This window comes from Alternaria incomplexa (genome assembly GCF_024043165.1).
Source record: "Alternaria incomplexa strain BMP 0042 chromosome Unknown scaffold_7, whole genome shotgun sequence".
In the NCBI taxonomy this organism is placed as follows: Eukaryota; Fungi; Ascomycota; class Dothideomycetes; order Pleosporales; family Pleosporaceae; genus Alternaria; species Alternaria incomplexa.
The window spans coordinates 499,476-518,882 of record NW_026249856.1 but is presented as its reverse complement, the minus strand read 5'-3'; the positions used below and the strand labels follow the sequence as shown (position 1 = coordinate 518,882).

The 19,407-nt window shown below is 52.8% G+C and overlaps 8 protein-coding genes across 8 annotated transcripts; 5 read left to right on the top strand and 3 right to left on the bottom strand.

Moving 5' to 3' along the window:
* Positions 1–1,823: 1,823 nt before the first annotated feature.
* Positions 1,824–2,948, bottom strand: J4E90_005355 (uncharacterized protein; the record flags this gene model as incomplete). Its single annotated transcript, XM_051434909.1, has 2 exons — positions 1,824–2,343; positions 2,401–2,948. 2 exons carry the CDS (start codon positions 2,946–2,948, stop codon positions 1,824–1,826), a joined length of 1,068 nt encoding a protein of 355 aa, XP_051290933.1.
* A 974-nt stretch (positions 2,949–3,922) lies between these two features.
* Positions 3,923–7,373, bottom strand: J4E90_005354 (uncharacterized protein; the record flags this gene model as incomplete). Its single annotated transcript, XM_051434908.1, has 5 exons — positions 3,923–5,844; positions 5,895–6,171; positions 6,219–6,807; positions 6,859–7,016; positions 7,068–7,373. The coding sequence occupies 5 exons, from the start codon at positions 7,371–7,373 to the stop codon at positions 3,923–3,925; spliced, it is 3,252 nt and encodes a 1,083-aa protein (XP_051290932.1).
* Positions 7,374–8,597: 1,224 nt separating this feature from the next.
* Positions 8,598–9,829, bottom strand: J4E90_005353 (uncharacterized protein; the record flags this gene model as incomplete). Its single annotated transcript, XM_051434907.1, has 3 exons — positions 8,598–9,309; positions 9,630–9,767; positions 9,816–9,829. The coding sequence occupies 3 exons, from the start codon at positions 9,827–9,829 to the stop codon at positions 8,598–8,600; spliced, it is 864 nt and encodes a 287-aa protein (XP_051290931.1).
* A 1,203-nt stretch (positions 9,830–11,032) lies between these two features.
* Positions 11,033–11,608, top strand: J4E90_005352 (uncharacterized protein; the record flags this gene model as incomplete). The annotated part of the gene is made up of 2 exons (XM_051434906.1): positions 11,033–11,133; positions 11,419–11,608. The coding sequence occupies 2 exons, from the start codon at positions 11,033–11,035 to the stop codon at positions 11,606–11,608; spliced, it is 291 nt and encodes a 96-aa protein (XP_051290930.1).
* A 358-nt stretch (positions 11,609–11,966) lies between these two features.
* On the top strand, positions 11,967–12,734 carry J4E90_005351 (uncharacterized protein; the record flags this gene model as incomplete). Its single annotated transcript, XM_051434905.1, has 2 exons — positions 11,967–12,474; positions 12,535–12,734. 2 exons carry the CDS (start codon positions 11,967–11,969, stop codon positions 12,732–12,734), a joined length of 708 nt encoding a protein of 235 aa, XP_051290929.1.
* An 807-nt stretch (positions 12,735–13,541) lies between these two features.
* J4E90_005350 (uncharacterized protein) lies at positions 13,542–14,387 on the top strand (the record flags this gene model as incomplete). Its single annotated transcript, XM_051434904.1, has 1 exon — positions 13,542–14,387. The coding sequence occupies one exon, from the start codon at positions 13,542–13,544 to the stop codon at positions 14,385–14,387; it is 846 nt and encodes a 281-aa protein (XP_051290928.1).
* Positions 14,388–15,021: 634 nt separating this feature from the next.
* On the top strand, positions 15,022–17,625 carry J4E90_005349 (uncharacterized protein; the record flags this gene model as incomplete). Its single annotated transcript, XM_051434903.1, has 1 exon — positions 15,022–17,625. The coding sequence occupies one exon, from the start codon at positions 15,022–15,024 to the stop codon at positions 17,623–17,625; it is 2,604 nt and encodes an 867-aa protein (XP_051290927.1).
* A 627-nt stretch (positions 17,626–18,252) lies between these two features.
* J4E90_005348 (uncharacterized protein) lies at positions 18,253–19,228 on the top strand (the record flags this gene model as incomplete). The annotated part of the gene is made up of 3 exons (XM_051434902.1): positions 18,253–18,427; positions 18,486–18,916; positions 18,980–19,228. 3 exons carry the CDS (start codon positions 18,253–18,255, stop codon positions 19,226–19,228), a joined length of 855 nt encoding a protein of 284 aa, XP_051290926.1.
* Positions 19,229–19,407: the final 179 nt, after the last annotated feature.

Sequence of the window (19,407 nt, the reverse complement as noted above, 5' to 3'; positions counted from 1 at the left end):
GCTTGATCATGGACGATGGAAAAGCGAGGTTCTCAAGGGCTATACGATATGCCATCCTGTGCGATACGGGATACCGCCAGTGCTAGCAAGAGAGAAGACGAAGGTGGTGCAGATGGTGCAAGTTACAATGTGATTGAGCCGCCCCTTCTTTGAGCGCCTGAGCTAGCGTTTTAGCGTGGCCCCCCGAAGCCCTGGAGCCTGCCTTCAGCCTTCGTAGTCGCAGCCCACACACTCCGCCATCCACAATATCATCAAACGACGCGCATCCGCCATACATCAAACCGCCGAGGCACCACGGCTGACTACTCTACTGTCTCGGACCTGATCGAGCTCGGAAGCTCCTCCGGAACCCGGCATTTCATGCAATTGACTCTCCGCAGTGGCCAGTTGTGCAGTCTCGCTGCCACCCTTCTCATATCGATAAATCTCTTTTGATGGCTGTTCTTCAGGTGCAACATAGGGCGTAGGGGCATCCCGCGCCTTCTTGCGCCAGCGCAGCGCTCTAGCGATGAATATGCCTAATCCGATCAAGGCGATGGCTCCGATCGAAGCCCCAACACCGATACCAGCTTTTGCACCTGTAGAGAGCTCACTGTCACCAGTGGCTATTGGCGTACTCGACGGAGAAGAAGATACCACGGAGGACGCGACCGAAGATGCGGTCGAAGAAGATACTAATGAAGACGTCACAGTGGGTATAGGGTCGCCAAATCGCGCTGCTATGGTGTATCGCGGTGTTGTGCTTCCGTCCGTGCAGCACTGAGTAGTATTACCGCAACACCAGGTTAACGAATCAACGTCACCAGTGCAAGGTGTCACCTTGGTATCCTTGCTCCTTTGTAAAGAATCCTAATCGTCGTCAGTTTTGATGGCCTACAAAGAATTCTGCGTGGATTGTACCTCGTCCGAACAGAGCTCCTGGCATCCTCCTTCCCCCCAATTGCTTTTCGTACACGACTCTCGCCAGATGGCCCCGTCACCCCTATTCTGACACAGCCCGTTCCTCAGTAAGTTATCCCAACGAGCACAGCAAATGTTGCTCAGCGGATCGGAGGTGTTGTTAATTTGTGTCGAGTACGCAATGTCTGTGTTTTGTGTGCCGTTGCGCCAGTAGCAGGCTGCCATTACAGGCTGCAAGCAAGCGAGTTGCAACAGGAATATGAAAGAGAAGATTCTGCGCGACATCACGAAATGATGGACTAAATGAAGAGCTGGACAATCGAGGAGACGCGACTCGGGCTGATTTTAGTATTCAGCAACACACCCCTTTCGCGCACTCGGCTTACGACCGCTCGCGAGGCGCTTGGGGCCAACACAACACCTTTTAGTTGCAACTACAATCTGCGCGGTGAAGACCATTGGAAATAAAGCTTGGGCAGTAAGCGAGGTGCACTATTCCGCTCACCCTTGTGGTACTCAAAGTTGACACCGGTTGGTTAATATGGTAGCAGTAATCTCGGTCACACGTAAGCCTTCGCCCCAACGAATTTGTTCGCCTGTTCTTGGCGCGTATGACCTTCGAGTGGTAGCTGATGCACAACCTACATTGCACTTGACGCGTTGCGCTGCCTATGTGCCTATTTGTGTCATGCAAAATCAGGTTCCACTTCGGCCATCGACCCGGCTTTCGCATCAATTTCATTTCAGTATCGTGACCATAGTTGCTCGGATCACAAACCATGTCGCCTGCTCGAAAGTCTTTAAGGATAATGACTTGTATGTACTCGAGATTGGTAATATATACAATGAAGTTGCTACTACACGTCGCCCAGATTCGGCAGTCAGCACCGCGAGATGCTCCTAATGAGGAAACAGCGAAGGACCTATGTGCAGATCTTCCTCGCCCCGTTTCCGGTGAGGCTCCATTTGGTCTTATTGACAGTGCACGGGTTCTCCGTCACACTGGTTCCGTCGACCTTCAGCGCAATGGCAATATCCCTGCTGTTTGCAAACTCGGTCCTGGCCGCGAGACGAACCTCACCACCACCGCTAACAGTACCAGCCTTGATGTTGACATTGTAGCAGTTCTCGAGTAAGATGGCGTTGTTACCCGTGTTGGCGACATCGATCATACCGATCTCTGCGCCTCCAGAAGCAGATACACAGAAGATGCCGCGACCGCCGCCACGAGCCTTGACGCGGTTGACGTAGATGTTGGTGCCGTATCCGCCGTTGACCTTTCCGGCTTCGTTGGCGAAACGGAGAGCCGCGTATCCAGTGCCAGCGCCGCAGTTGTCGCAGTCTACGGTGCCGACCTTCGCGTTGGTGACCTTCTGGAGGAGAAGACCGCATTCTCCGACGTTCTTGCCGACTACCGAGCCGATGTCGAGCTTGTCGATGTTCCTGAAGATATGAAGTCAGCGCATGTCTTGCATGCAGTTTGTGCAGTCATATTCTTACCATGTCTCAACGCAGTGCGACGTGCCGCCGTTGCAGGTGATGGTGCCCATCTTGACGTTTGTGTTGGCCGCTCGGTCGCGGTCGAAACGGATACCCATTCCTTCTTTAAGGTTGAAGTTGATGGTGCCTAGGGTGAGGTCTGTGGTGCCGGAGAAGCGCATGCCGAAATACGTCGAGCCGGCCATGGTGAGGTAGGGGATCTTGACACCGGACTGGTTGGTCACTTCGATGTTCCCTCCTCCGCTCTTGGGGGCAGCAGTGATGGTTCCGCAGCCTTCAAACGTCTTTCCGCTGGTGATGGTGATGGTGCTAGCGCCGATGTTACCGGATGCGATAACGGACACACGCTGTCCACTGCTGATGCCATCGAGAGCGCGTTGAATAGCTAGACGGTAGTCGGAACCAGTGTAGAGATTCGTCGAGCCCTTGGTCGCAGTGAAGGAGCTGCCGGAGCCAGTGACTTTTGCGTCGGGAGTGCCGGAACCGCATTGAGCGGACGCAAGGGAGGCAAGCGCCAGCACCGCAGTGAGACCAGAGAAATGAACCATATTGATCGCTCAGGTGAAGCAAAGAGTGAGGAGAAGATGCGATGTGGTTGACGCCGCTATTGGACCGACGAGATGCGCACTCCTTATACAACCCAAAGGCCATGGCGCTGCTCCACTCCTGCACTCCTCCCTCCCAAATGACACCAAGCCCTCGATATGACTTCCATCGGATCACCCTTACCAATTCGGACCAAGATGCAAAACAGCGAAGACTATGAGTAAACCACCTGGCCGTGTCAGGCACACGCGTTTCCCATCCCTAGCCTTCGCCGTAGTCCTGCCGATCAATTGCAACACCAGATTTCGAATATACCACCTATCATACCAGGCACTTCAAACACTGCCATGCCATTCCAAGGCCATTGGCCCGCGCGCCACTCCCGTTTCGAAGTTTCAGCTATCCCCAGGAAATACCAAGCTCGACAGATTACTTACACCCTGGGATACTCAAGAGAAATTTCCACCACTGTACGAGACCGGAACATTGTACCTGCAAGCAGCACTAAGTCCCTGCCTCTTTTGCGTAAACCTTCCGCTCTACTGCACACATGATGTTGTGCGTTGTACGCAACAACCAATTCGGTGCATCTCTGCCCTTGTACCTGTTGGTTACAGTTTAAGTGATCGTCCGGGGTGCGTCTTCCCCCGCAAAACAGCCGTTAGGCGCATCACACGACGGCATCTACTCGGGTTGATTCAATCCGTGGGTGCTTTCTTGGCTGCGTAATTCTCCGCCGCGATCATCTGTGCATATTGTTCCGCTGCCAAGGTACCAAGGTCAGCCATTTTGTTTCATCGCTTTTATAATGGGGTCGATGAGAGGTTTCGCACTGTGTTCTAGAACGAATCGATTGTAGTGCGAAAGTAATCATTCACGATCTATCTAGGTGCGCAAGAAGAAAGAGGTCGTAGATACATTACCGAAATGCGCTATCCCTGTGCCGAAAACAGCCTAGGGTGCCGCTGGAACATCCCTACTCAAATACATCACTCACATATCTGGTCTCCTTGACCTTCTCCAGCCATTCCAGAGCATCGTCTTCCGTCTTGCCCGGGAAAGTGTCCCTATAGATCTTCATACACATCTCTGCAGTACTCTTGGCCAACTTGCTCGCACTTCCACAGATGAAGACCTTCGCGCCACCTTCCCCAAATAGCTCAGCTAGCTCCTTCCGCTCGTCCCACATGCGGTCCGGCACGCGTTGCGCTTTCTGTCCCTTGGGGGCGACTTTGGAGAAACAACCGCGTACGCTGACTACACCATCAGCCTCCCACTGCCTGAGCTCGTCAGAGTAGAGGAAGTCCTTCTCGAAGTGACGGCAGCCAAAGTAGAGGATCGCCGGTCCGACCTTGGCGTTGCGGGCATTCTTGATGGTTGCACGCTCTTGGATGAAGCCGCGCATTGGAGCGAGACCTGTTCCTGCGCATACCATGATGATTGGCACGGTCGGGTCGGTAGGCAGGTGGAAGTTGATGTTCGTGGGACGCGGGAAGCAACGGATCTTCTCGCCTGGCTCTTGACGCGCTAGGTACGTGGATGCAACACCGTGGAAGCGGCGATTATCGCCACTCCAGGCTGCCTCATCATGAACGTCATAGGTCAGAGAGGCAATCAAACGCTGGACAGTAGTTCCTTCGGGTGTTTGGATGAAGTCTACGTTCGCGAGGGGCGAAGACGAGACACTGTATTGGCGGGGAGACAGCGGCTTTAGCGAGTCGAGATAGACTGCGAAGGGTAGCTTGCAATCAGGGTGGTCTTCGAGGATATCCAGAATGCTGTAGCGCTTGGGTATGACCTCCTTCTTGTATATTTCGTCGCTTGCTAACTCCAATAGCTTGGCCCTTTTGTTTTCTGGAGAAGCTTCGGCAAGAATCTGTAGCTGCTTTTGCGAGATGGGCGTGCTTAGCTCCACACGTGTCATGAGCAGATCGAAGATTGAAGTTGGAGCTTCGGTTGCAATAAAAGTCTTGCTGGTGCCCGTGATGGCGATATTGTCATCAGGCGATAGGTCGAAGCGCTTCATGACCCGCCTTACGTTGCAGATGCTGTTCATCGGCAGGATGACGATGTAGTCGCCGGAGCGATACGACGTCCCCGGTGGTAGTTCGATCTCCATGTGCTTCTTGGTAAGGCCAACCTCGCCGCCACCTAAGCTTTTGTTGGCTTTCACTACACCGTAGCCGATGTCTTTGCCGCCCAGGTATGTAGCGAATTTTGGAGGCGTGATCTCAGCCTGTAGCTGTCCCCCAAGTACCTCAGTAGTGGTACCGCTGGACTTGCGCAGATCACTCCACATCTGCTCGGACCACTTCTCCCACGGACCCATGATATCTCCTTTCACATTGACAAGACCAGTTTCTGTGAAGCGTTTAGCCCCCATCTTCTCGAGCAATTCGTCGGTAAGTTTGGGAATTCGATGGTACGTATGGGTCCAGTCGCTATTGCCGACCCCAAAGACGGCATACTGAACTCCTTCAAGTAGCTTGGATGTCGCATTGTTCTCCAGCCAAGCAACGAATTTCTTCGCGTTGTCTGCTGGCTTTCCTTCGTACGAGGGCTCGATGATGACAATTGGCTGGTCTTTGGGGATGTGTTCAGTAGCCGAGTCGAGACTGGCGACGTTCGCCTTGAACCCGAACCGGGAGGCGTTGGTCTCCAAGTCTTCAGCATAGGATTTGCATGTGCCGGCGTTCGATCCGTACAGTATGGTGATCGGCTTCGCATCCCTGGTAGGTAAATTCGCTTCTTTGGCCTTGCCAGGTCCGTTGTCGTTGGCCTCCTTGGTAATGGTCGCACCGCCTCCAGTCCCACCCAGGCTAGCCATTGTGCGTCCAGGACGTCTGCGGACCTTGATCTTGAGATCCTTTGGTTTTTGTGTAATTGTAACCGACACATCTGGTACACAAGGTTAGCGCTGTCACACTCGAGTATATGAAAGCACGTACGGAGCTGGTATCCGGGGTCCGCGAGCTCAACTTGGAACTTCTGTAGGATGAGTGCGACAACCATGATCATCTCCTGCTCAGCAAACGTCCTGCCAATGCAGGCGCGCATACCATCACCAAACGCCTTCCATGAGTTCGGTGGAAGCTTCTCCCAACCACCGTCCAGGAAACGCTCGGGTCGGAACACGTCCGCGTCATCGCCATACACTTTAGGGTCGTGATGCAGTCCCTTTAGGTTCATCAAGATCATGTCCTTCGGCTGCACTTCGTATTTTCCCTTACAATTGTTAGATGCTAACTATAGTAGCCATGAGGTGGACTTACCGCGACTTTCGTAGGCTTTAGCGCATGCTTTCCATTGATCGCAATGGGTCCGAGGAAACGCAACGCTTCGTAAATTGCGAACTTGATGTATTCAAGCTTTGGAATATGCTTCAGCTCTAAAGGACCGTCTCCGAGGACTTCGTCAACTTCTTGTTGAGCTTTCAGATACTTGTCCGGGTTTCTGAGTAGGTGGTAGAACAGAAAGCCCAGAGTCCCGCTTGTGGTCTCATGGCCAGCAACCAGGAAGGTTACCATGTTGTATCGCACGGACTCTTTCGTCATCTTCTCACCAGTCTCCTTGTCTACTGCCTCAAGCATGGGGTTGAGAAGGTCTTTGGCGTCTGGCTGAGGATGAGCGATTCGATCAGCGATAATCTGGTCGCATAGATCGTGCATCTTCTTCACGTTATCCTGGCGATGGGCTTCGGCGAAGACTCGGAGATTGTTCTCGATAGACGTGCGTGTGGCTCGTCTGCCAGACTCTACCAAAACCTCCACCATTTGGTTGATGAAAGGATGCGCACTGTTGCTGTAGAAGTTATTGAACCTATAGCCAAACGCGCATAGCCCGATCATATCAAAGGTCAGCCTTGAAGTAGTTAGTCATGACATCGTTTGGTAAGAGATGGATGATATTCACCTTGTGAAGTCATCGGCGCATTCTATCTCATGATCTGGGCCAAAACGGTCCCACCGGAGCAGCATCTGCGTCGAAATGTCCATCATGCCGTCGAACATTTTTCGGATACCCATTGGCCCAAACACGGGCATCAACAGCCGATGAGCGACACCCCAAGCCTAGTGCATATATTAATACATCTACTATCATAGTAGACATGACAAGTGTACCTTTTCACCGGGATAAGCTGTGAACAGGCCATCTCCGGTCAAAGCTCGCACCTCATCCAGAGTAGCATTAATGGGCTTTTCGAACCGGTCACCGTCGCAGCAGTCGTTGATAGTGTCGTATGAGGACACAACGATGACTTTGCCGTCGCGTCCTGGGAACTGGAGTTGGTAGATCTCGCCATAGATATCCGCAAGTCGTTGGAAGGAGCCTGGAGCGTCGTTCGGATCGATCTCAGCGAAGTTGCCTACGAATAGGTGTGGGGGAGGCTGAGGAATAGGCAGAGAATCTGATGTATCGGAGGCCATCGTGGTGGTCTACGTGATGCAAGATTAGTAGGGTGGTGACAAGACCGTGTGTTTGGTCTTCAACGAGGAGGAAAGACCGAAGGACTTGGATTCAGCTGCTCATTCCTGGGAAAGAGCTGGGCTACATATACACGGGTAGCAACACAGCGCAGGACATGTCAGCCTTGGGACGTCGGCCTCCCATGGGAGCCCTCGACCGAGCCTTGCCATTTAATGCTGCCTAGTTGCTGACTCCGCAGGGATACAGAGTCCTTTGGTGATGTAGTTACAGCCAATGGGGTCTGATTGGGCGTCACACTGTCCGTAGTCAGCAAGTTTGCGTTCAGCTCGGCTGTGCTAGCCACGCGATAGGCTCCCGAGTTGTGATGCATGGGAGCACGACAGCATGGGAGCACGACAGCATGCCGACGCTGCGCCTCGTGCGAACTGGTGACCGAGAGATATTGCGCGCGACTTAGCCAGATCACAGTACGCAGTAGCCTTCGCCTGTCTAGAAACTGTCTACCGAACGGCCCGAGGCGCAGGGCCAACGACCTGTCCACCCCGCGCCACGCCGTAACACGCGCAGCGTCTGTTGTTGAGAGCCCTAACGGCTCATCATGCGTGTTGGACATTCGGGATCTGATGAACTGGTGTTCTCTGAATTGTCGAGGTTTGCTCATTGGGGTAGTAGACGGGAAAACATCGACGCAAACGCTGTTCGTGAGTTAGTGTACACGGCGATCGTCGCGTCTTCGCGTGACGGGGTGCTTCATTGAGCTCAGTGGCATCATTGCGACATCTTCAGCGTTTTCGTAACGATACTGATACTATGAGCTTTAGTGGTTATGCAACATGCACACTGTCTAGACATGTTGCAAGGCGAGACGGCGGTGTTGTGCAGGACGCGCCAAAGCTCGGCCGGCTCAAGCGGCCGAGCGGGGCGCCACTTGCCAGTGGAGAGTACGAAGGAGCTCGTATTCCAACGTTGCACCTAGTGTTCACGATAAGAACGTTAAATGAGTCGAGGCCCAGGAAGACTCCACGCAATACTGTAAGACCAGACATGAATCTATTCATCAGCCAGACGGCATGCATTGCATTAAATGAGGTTAACCAGTGTACATCTGAACGTCTCCTTCTCCCATGTCTGATACAACAAAACACCAGCCATCTGGTCGTTGTACCATTTATTATGGTTGATATGCACCATAATGATGTATGTCGTGCACAACTCACAAAGACTCAAGCCGCGGATGTCTTGGCCTCCTTCTCTTTCTTCCAGACAGCGATGGTGGAACTGTCGAGGTGGATCTGGTTGTAGGTGCTGACATAGCTAGGACATTCGCCATCGTGGCGCGTGAACTTGCCAGATGCTTCGCCGATGACATAGTCGATCGAATCGTTAGCCTTGAGATCCAACATACCCCAGTGATTGAGGAAGCCAAGAGCAGAGTTGTACATGCTCTTCAATTTAAACCCCTTGGGAGCTTGGCCTTTCAGAAAACGAATGTAGATAGTGAGACGCTGGGTGTATACGTGAAAAGTGAACTCTACACGAGGTTGTAGGTTGGTGGTACTGCGAAGCATCTTCAGCCAATTTTCGTTGGTGTTGGCGAGGAAGGCATCCAGTGCGTCGAGATACCCATAACTCCACCTCATTTGCCAAAGCACTTCATCCCAAGTGTCCTCGTGATCGCAGTCCATGCCGCATCCACAATGGATGCTATGTCCACATTCGAAGCACGCTACGTTGGGCACATCGTCTTCGAGTACCTGACGGGAGGCGAAGTTGACAGTAAAGGTTGGGCAGTGTGCGCGTAGGCGGGCCAGGAGGGTGATGTTTGTCAGAACGTCCTCCATAGACTCTTCATCCCCACCGTAACCTTCCTCGAGTTCATCGCCAAGCTGACCGTGGTCCCAGGATATTAGCAGAAACTTGGAGCGTTCTGGTAATCTGCGACCTTGGGGTAGTATGCGTTGATGAAATGAGCGGGTGTTGGGAGTTCCACGCAGAAGCGAGATTGACGAAGCCACATAGGCCGATACTCCGTCCGAATTTGCTTGCAGACTTGAGTGAGCGCACGGTAACGCAGCGTGCTCAGTAGATGCGGCACGCTAGTGCTGTCACTTGCGACCTTAGAACGCTTGAGCAGAAGCGGTCGTATTAGATCATCGTCGTCATCATATACCCCTTCTTCGGCGAAGTGGTATATGCGATTGCGGATTTCTGCGAATAGTTAGCCAACCAAAGCGCTATATAGGCAAAAGAAGGACATAACAGCAGGCAGCTCGAGGAATTGGCAGCAATTGAGCATGGGCTCGAACTTGGTCTTATCGCCAACCGTCTTGCCACCCGAATTACTGCTGTTGCCCTTCTTGGCGTCGCTTGTCTGGAAGTTCTGGCCTTTGCCTCTGTATATCGGTCAGCTAAGGTGTAGGGCGATATGTGAAGGTACATACGCGTCGGAAGGCATCTTCACTGTTGAACCTGAAGAGACCTGTAGAGAGGGGAGCGCAGTCTTCAGGTTAGGTGTCAAGCGGGGTTGGGTAAACAACGAGAACAGGCAGCGAAATGCGCCTTTGTTAGTCGCGGAAAGAGCGCACGAGCGTGACGCGATTTCCCGTGACCGATGACGCACTATGCCTACACCGTCTCGTGGGCGCAGAACTCTCGGAAGACCCCGCTCTTCTTTTTTGAGAAACGAATTCGATTCTAGAGGTGCCCTTTAAACTCTAGGCACTCAGGCGGAATCCTTAGTCCTCCCCTCCCATCTTGCTGCGTCCTACTCGTCTGCCAGTCTTAATTCCAGTAGGCAAAAGGCCCTTATCCGCGTAGACTCGACGAAGAGGTCCTTGCTCCCTAAAGTTATTCACGAAGAGATTTGTACCCCTGGGTGGATCGTACTAACGCTGCATAGACACCAGCATGCGAGAACCACGGCGTGGGGGCAGTGACTGACAGTGTTGCGTGTTTTCACCCCAAGCGGTTCTACATTCAAGACCATGCCCGGCGTCGTGGTGTGCAGCGACGACGCGTGCAAACGATAGGCGCCAGTGACTGCCTCGTCAGGCGTGGCGGTTTGCTTCCACCCCATACGACAAACAGTCACATCGCTGTCTCACAACACATCCTTTTCTCTTATAAACTCCCCACGAGTCTCCAAATATCCCACGGCGACTGACAATCCTGTCACTGAAAAGTGAACGCGGCGGTATGGCTTTGATCTCGACCTGCTCTTATTGGTCGGCTTGGCAGGTGAAGGCGACCACATACCGTGGGTGACAATAGAACAGACAATGGGCCATCCATACCAGCCACCCGCATTGTTTCTCCTTCACCAGGTAGTCCTACTCCCTTATGGCGAAAAATCTTTTCCAACCTATGCTGCAAATTTACCACCGAGCTCACTTCCAAATTACTCCAAACACCGACCTCCAGTCCAAAAGATTGCGATCAGCTGCGAGCCGGATCTTTCAGTCTGACAACCACGAAACTGCTCGCATCAGCAAGGCATCTCAAGATGTTTGCGCAAGAGTATATCCCTTTTGCGACAGGCACAGCACCGTCTACGGACGAGCGCGGTATCCCACAACCCACCCATCTCGCGCGCAAAGCATCATCCGCCAGCAGTGCGTTCTTGCGAGAGCTTCTTGGCCCGGAGATGGCTCTCTCGATCATGCCTCCCGGCTGCCGCACCATCGCCTTCTCGCAGTGGGGTGGCTTCACTGCAGCGCCCGAGCAAGTCACACCGACCGGAGAGCTCAAGGCCTCAGACCTGTACATGGATCGCGGGATGACATCCACCTTCAACCCTCCGACGTCCGAATGGTGCTATTAGGGTGTGAACCAGCCAAAGCCAGACCCCAGATACAACGCGCAACCCATTCCAGACCTTCGCAAGCGCAAGCGGAACTCATCAACAAGCATCGTGACTGTGAGCGAGCAAGGCGATCAGGGTGCCAGACCCAAGGTAAGGATATACATCACTGTACAAACTGAGTGTGAGACAAACGCTGACTTCGTATCTTCTTAGCCAACGACTTCGCCCGTCCGTTTTACCAGGCAGACACTGAAGCGAGTGAACACCAACTCCGAGCTTACAAGGTCATTCGAGATGGTGTCCATCAAGGAAGAGAAGAAACAGACGATGGCCGAAAAGTTCGCGCTCGAAGGACTGAACTGTGAAGATCTTCCGTCGGCATTCGACTCTGACGACGAAGAAGAAGACTACGACATCCGACATGCTCGCTGATGGAAGCATGAGAGCCCCTGAGCATCACTGCCTACTTCGCGATCAAGGTCGGTCGCATAGGGTGGTCTGGGGTGGAAAGCACCCATGGAACAAAAGCTTATGAGCGCATCGCATGAGAGTTGATTCCGTTGCAACGCTGGTTTCATTGTTCACTGAAGCGGCCCATGACTTGAGCATCTGGCCTGGAAGTTGCGATGGCAAAGGGAGTGCAAGATGAGTCACAATTGATGAGGATGTCTCGCTTGCCGGCTGGTCCGAGCTCTCTTTGGATTCGATGACAGCATCGATCATCAGCTCTAGCATAAGTTTTGGCCTGTACATAGACACCCCCCACAACAATCAATTGCATATCACAACCATGGACCGAAGTCTATTACAGTGTACCCGTGCATTCTCAAGATGTACGATCCAAACCTCATGTCGTAATCTGCCCAAATGCAGACCCTCGGTGATCGCGTCTGCACGACAGGCACGCTGCCTACACACGACGCGCCCCGCCCTCCTCCAATCCAAACCTCCAAGAACGCGCGATCGCGGCCCAAAAAGCGACGAAGACACGCAGACCGATTTCAGTGCTCTCGATGTCCTCCGAAACACCGTCGCTCCCGCCACATCCATCGACGCCTGCACAGGCGATGGCTTCGCGCTCAACAACCAGATGCGCATTAGCGGATGCGGCATTCTCTTGATAGGCGGAGAGGCATATCGATGGAAGCCATGGCTTCGCGAAGGCAGGAAAGAAGGTACCGTCGCTGAAGGAGGCACGGGCGATGATGCAATGACAGGCAAATTGCTGAACGCGAAGGGACAATGGGAAGTACAGGAGCAGGCTTGGGGAGTGTTGGAGTTATTATATCCGAAGCCTGGTACGTTTGTAATCGCCTGTAACGATTGCGTGACGTACGTGGTCTGACAGCGAGCGACAGATCTACTCATCATTGGCACCGGCCCCAGTACCGTCCCTCTTGCGCCCGCGGTTCGCAAGTACCTCAACGACCAGGGAATACGATTAGAAGTCCAAGACACAAGGAATGCGGCGGCGCAATTCAACCTACTTGCGACAGAGAGGGGTGTGGGACAGGTTGCGGCAGCGCTCATACCCATCGGTTGGAGAGAAGGACGATGATGCTCGGACTAGCAGAGGGCATACCACTGTCCCGTTGGTTTCTCCAAACGGTCACGCTGTGGTGGCTCCTTGACGCCTTGGAAGACCTAGGAGCTGACTTAGACCTTCCGGCTGTGAACGACTCCAGGTCGATGGTCCACCACTCAAACCATGGAGGGTAGTCTTGTTTCCAGGCAAGCTATAATAGGGCCAGCGACACGTCACAGTACGAAGACATGAGCGCGTAAGTCAACGATTTTATGAGACATGCCCGCTAAGTTGAGCACGCTCATTGTACTATTTGTATACATACATTCCATTGTTCTTAGATGATCCTGGAATCGACCTGTACATATAAGTCCTTCGTGTCTCACTTTTACCTCTCTCTTTGTCGTACTTTTCATGAATTCCCAAACTCGTTCCTCGCGCTGCTTGCTTGTTCTGACTCCACCAGTTCTATTTGCTAGTCCGGCCGTCGAGCAAACAAACGCTGTCACAATCACAGCCGCGACTCCCTGCCCCAGACCGCTCCTTCCGACTTGCGCCTTCTTAACCCACCACGTGGCCCGGCGATATCGCATAACTAGCAAGCCAATGTCGCTTAAATACGTGACCTGCGCACTATCGACCTTCCTTTCCACTCTCCTCAATCTAATCACTCGAAGCTGTGAACTAATGTCTGACGCTGATATGCACGGAATAAGGTGGGGCTTTGGTAGGCGCGTGGTAATTCCTGATGAGGAAGCAGCCATAGGCGACACTACGCCGCTACTCGGTTCGGAACGCTCTTACCGCAGCGAAGAGGGTGGAGGCGACTTTCCGCCAACCATGGATGGCAATGATGCTTCCGCCGCCACGTCTTCAGTAACACCACGTCCGGGGACTCCCTTTGTCGCCGAACTACCGATTATTCATAGCCCATCGTTACCGGCAGTCATACACAGCTCAGGCCCTAGGCTGTCCGTCCTCCAGTCGTTCAGGCTTAGCAAATTATACCGCAATCGGTTTCTATCGCCTACAAAAGAGTCCTGCCATACCGAACACTCCACAACGCAGATGGAGTCGCAACTTCAATATGACGACAAGGGCCTAATAATCGAAATACTGTCACCCGTTCTCGACGACCTGAAGGAACTCAAGGCGTTGACACCCGAGAGTCTACAGGACTACAATCAGACCCGCAACAACGAGACGCACGCTCAGGTTCTTAAGCAGAAGCTGTTACCGATAGGCCAGCTTATCGTGGATTGCCTCGAAACAGTCCCACTGGACCGCCGGGGTGCGTTGGAGGGAGCTATATGCCATCACATCGCCGACAATTACTGGCCGCTGCCTGTCAACTTCTTCACCCATCTGAAGATTCAGGAGAAATACCGCAATGCGCTCTTTAGGTTGGCGCAGCGCACACCTGCCGGAGCCATCGAGCCGCATCCCAACAAGGACTCTCAGCAGCCTCAAGCACCAGCTATCGAGCCTGATCCGCCCCAACCATCGCCGGACCCGAGGGATGATTCGGATACCACTGCACCATTTCCCGGATCGTCCGTTCAGCAGCTACAATCATCAGTCGTTCAGGCCGCTCCGGGCTCTGGGGACTTTCTAGATCTAAACTTTTTCGAGTTGAGAGCAGAGGCTATTGAAGAGGCCGATGCGAGGGACTTGGACAACGTATAGTACCCAATGGTCAAGTACCACCTTCTGCCTAGTCTTCCAAGGCTGGACCGAAAGATCCGGAAATGTCAAATGCCCATGTCACTCTTCAATCCTCAATGTACGGGCTATTGGGACGCTTCTTTCGAGATCAACAACAACCAAGTTCAATGGAAGGTAGTGATACCTCATGTACGCATCGTATGTGAAACATTTACTGACTTTGTACATTCATCCTTAGGCTAAACCTGATCCTAACACCATCCTTTACAACTACATGCTGCCCCCCGATCATATGACCAAATGTGTCATACCATTATTTGCGGCACGCGGCCTGCTGGCAGATCTTGAGCTCGGCGTGGCCACGAAGATGAGCCACGAGTATCAAGACTCTAGGCAACACCTGAGTGCAATGCTCGATTATGACATGCGTTGTTGCATCCTCTTTCTGACTCGCAAACGGCCCGATCTCCATCCATTCGAAGTATTGTGGTGCGCTGTAAGTGGGGTTCTGAAGGTGCACAAACCCTCGTTCGACAGATACGTTCAGGCACCTGCAAAGATTCGCCAAAGGGTCAGACGAGACGGAATAGCAGCGTTTCAGAGAATGATTAAAGCCCCAGATTTCGACCACGTTGACCAATACCTTTGGAACGCGATGAGGGTGCTTGAGATCTATACTAGACCTCTGGTTACAAAAGAAAGTGCATTCCTCTGGATCGATTCCTTTCGTCTTGAGAACATCGACGTCATCTACGATTTACGCCTAGATGACGCGAAAGCTCGAAAGAAATTGTTCGATTACCTCGAAGAGAGGCATCCTGGTGGCGAATCCATATGGCACAGCCTCGTGCAGAATTTCCACAGCCATGATGTAGTCAAATTTCCAGAGTACGCTACTCGACCACGCTCAATCGAAACCATTGTTACCTGGGTATATTTCTTCACAGAAGCTCGACAGGGTGTTCTACTGAAGGGGAAGGACTTCGACGCATTAGTCCTCGATGAAGTTGTAACAGCGGAGCAAAGGAAACCGAAAAAGAAGAACAAGTCGAGGAAACGTAAAGGTGCCAAATCGGGGGAGCTGCCAGTTGCTCAAGAGAAGTGCACATCTCAGGATCTTCCTGTGTCTCTTGAACAATCTCCACAGGGGGACGACACGCTATCGCAAGAGGAGCCTGTAACTCAAGAACAACACACATCTCCAGAGCAAGCTATACCCCAGGAAGAGCCCCATACCAAAAAGCAGCGCTTATCTCGAGAGCTATCGACCACGCCTACACCTTGTGCACCTACACCCCTTTCAACGCTGGCAGAGTCGGAGGAGGAGAGCGAGCAGAAGCAGTCAACAAAGCACTTGAAGAAGCAGAGGAAGAAGCAGTCGAGATGGGAGAAGAAACATGGCAAGGCAGAAAAATCCGACGCTACTAAGCAGGCAGCCTCAATCACAGTGGAGGAGTCTTCGCCATCCGTTGTCGCGAAGGCCGATGACGGTGGTGACAGTGTTACTGGAAACGCCGACATGAATAGCGACGGTGCTATTGGCAGCAGTGTTATCAACGACGGTGGTGACCTTGGTGGCCACCTGTCTGCGGCTGATTCGGCTCCTAGCGATGAAGCGCCTACCAATCAAGAGACGGTTCAAGACCATCCAAGCAACAGGTACGAAGTTTTGATGGCCAAGCCGTCGAAGCCCGCTAAGAGGTCAGCCGGAAAGCTAGCATTTCATACCGATAGTGAAGATGATATGAAGAAGGCCATGGAGGAGAGTCTTCTGAATGACCCGGGTAGCTGGTCAAAGGTGCAAGGGCGCGCGAAACTGCGACCAAAACAGAAGCAGAAACAGCGCACCGACGATCGCAAGAGTATCCAAGATGCGTACAGAGAGAGAGGCTATGCAACTGCTGTTACCGATCCACAGTTGGACAGGGCAAGAGCTGAAGTGAAATCGAGAGGAGTTCGGGCGGACTATCTCAGATCTAAAATATCAAGATTGTCTGCTCTAATACCAGGTGAGGGTAGCACCGAATCAATCAAAGAACACAAGAGCACCGCTCGCGGGCAGCCTACATCCTGGTCAGCGCTTTTCAAGTCTACGGAGAATGACATGGGGCGCAACTCTCCTCAAACAGCCGCTCCGTCTACGAAGGCTCTCGACACGCAACCTCGTACCGCAACTGTCACGGAGAACCGTGAACCCATTCAGGAAAGTGCACAATCTGCGAGCCCTCACATTCTTGCGCAATCAGAACCACCCGTCAGGCAAGAGGAATTCAAAGACTTAAAGCCGTCTAAGGTTGTCGCCGGCGCGGCATCGACTCCCACATCAGGCACAGAGAACATCGAGTCAATCAAGGAGACCGTACGGCCTGTGAGCCATCACACGGCTATGCAATCACAACCGCCAGTTGTTCAAGAGAGTCCCAAGGATCTGAAGCCGTCGAAGGTCGTTGCGGGCGCAGGAACGACCTCAACATCAGGCACAGAGAAGAGCGGTTCCATCAAGGAGACAGTACAGCCTGTGGATTCTCAAATAACTGCGCAACAAGGAAGTCCGGCAGAGAAGGGGGTATCGGGGGACTTTACGCCATCTCAAGATGCTGCGGGTGCGGGATCGATTTCCACATCCGGCACAGAGAACAGCGGTCCGATCAAGGAGACGGTACTGCCTGCAGACCCTCGAGACATTACGGATGCGGAACTCCCGGCAGAGAAGGAGAAATCCAAGGACCTCGCGCCATGCGACGATGCTGCTGGTGCAAAATCAACTGCTGCGCCCAGCGCAAAGAACGAAGGCTTCACCACAGAGATCGCACAAACTGTCGACCCTCACTCCTTTGCGCAAACAAGGAGACCGATGGACGAGGAGGCTCCCGAAACTCGCCATAGGCGTAGGGCCAGCTCGCCGCCATCTGTGAGTTCTCTCACTCCTTCGCAACCGCAACTGCCGGTGTATGAAGAGGAGTCCAAGGACTGCAACGTTCATGAGGACGGTCCGCCGCCACCTGTGAGTCCTCACGCTTCTGCGCAATCGCAACCGCCAGTTGATGAAGAGAAATCCAAGGACTACAACGGCCATGAGGACCACGCAGAAGCAATTCCGGAAGATGATACCCCAAGCCAGCCTTCAATCGTGGTCGACTCGACCATGTCGCATGTGGAGCAGTGGCTTGCAAGCAAATATGCGGCTGCCTTTGCCGGGCTCACGCAAGCGGAAATAGACAATGCACACTGGCGACCTCAGCAGTCAACATCAATTTAGATGCGGGAATTGTTGAAGGCTTTCCGACGTTATCGAGACGAAAGAGGGGATAGTAAAGGGCGATAACAGGGTAGTGGAGGAGCATGATAGAATCGTCGCGCCAATCTTTGACCGGTACTTCCGGCACGTGGCGGGGGTATGACAACGTCACATAGCGGGCTTAGGAGTATCGAATAGACATCTCAACCCAAGCATACAATTTTCTAGACGTGCATCGTATATCGTATCGTCGTAGCGCCGGATCTAGTGTAACGGGCGGGCGATGCAGGGGTTTCAGGGTACGCGAAGTGGGTACCCGCATCTCGTTCCTGAGTGCACAGCCTCCGTCTCGTAGGGCTATCCGCGTATTCGTCTCGGAGTGGATCACTACATGGGTCTCTTGCGCTTTTGGGTGCAGCTTGCGATGGGCTCAGTTGTATAAGGAGGAATGATGTCTGTGATGATGGATTTTACAAGCCACACATTCATTCCATTCGTCTTCGTCCTGTCGCTTTTCAATACATACTTCCAGTTCTTCTACATTCGTTTACGACAACTGCTCGTGTGCTGCGGAACGGCGTGCTCCTTCTCTCCCTGCGTCAACCTCCTTAGGCAACTCCAGCCATACTTTATTCCCGAAGCATCACAATGGCAAACGAAACGTCAACAGACACAGAGGCGTACGCTCTCTTCCCCTACGAGCCCAGCAAGATCGGCGCCATCCTCTTTGCCGTCCTCTTCGGCCTAAGCACAATCTACCACCTTTTCCAAATGATCCGAGGCCGCGCATGGTTCTATACAGCCTTTGTAATCGGATCAATAAGTAAGTCTCTCCTTCTCTCGTCCTTTAACAGCCCACCCCGCTAACAATCTTCAACCAGTGATGACAATCGGCTACGCAGCCCGCTACCTCTCCGCGCAATCCCCCTCCGAACTGATGCCATACATCATGCAATCCCTCTTCATCATCCTCCCTCCCTCGCTCTACGCCGCAACAATCTACATGATCTACGGCCGCCTCGTCATTTTCGTAAACGCCGAACACGCTTCCGTCATCCGACCTACGTTGGTAACCAAGATCTTCGTCTGCGGCGATGTCGTTGCGTTTCTCATGCAATCTGGTGGTGGCGGCATGATGGCGCAGGCGGACATGGCGGATATGGGACAGAAGATCATGCTGCTGGGGTTGTTTGTGCAGTTGGCGTTTTTCGGCTTCTTTGTCGTGGTTAGTGCCATATTCTATTTCAGGATGAGGAGTGCGCCTGAGAGGTATACGGTGCCGAAGTATGGGAAGTATGCGTGGCCGGCTTTGGTAAGTTGCTTTTCCTTCTTCTCGTCTTCTTCGTCGACGAACGATGTACTAATATGACGACAGTACAAACTTCTTGCCCTTGCGGCGGTTGTCATCATTACTCGCTGCATCTTCCGCGTCATCGAGTTTGGACAGGGTCATAGCGGGTATCTGGCTTCGCATGAGGTGTACATGTACGTTTTCGATACGCTGCCTATGTTCTTGGTGCAGGTCTTGTTCCATTTTGTACGCGCGGATGACGTGTTTGGAACGAATCACCGGGCGGTGAAGAAGTTGGATAGTGAGATTATCGGACTGTATGAGAGGGCGTGAAAGGAATTCTGCTGTCTCGTTATAGTTTAGATGATGTTACGGGCGTTGGTATCGCAGTTGGGTTTGGCGTGGCATGATTACGGCGTTTAGGTATTCTGCGACTATGACGACCTTGTGTATCTAGAGCTCGCATTGAATTTTTGATAGACATCAGTGCGTGCATCTCCAATCTGCTGTTG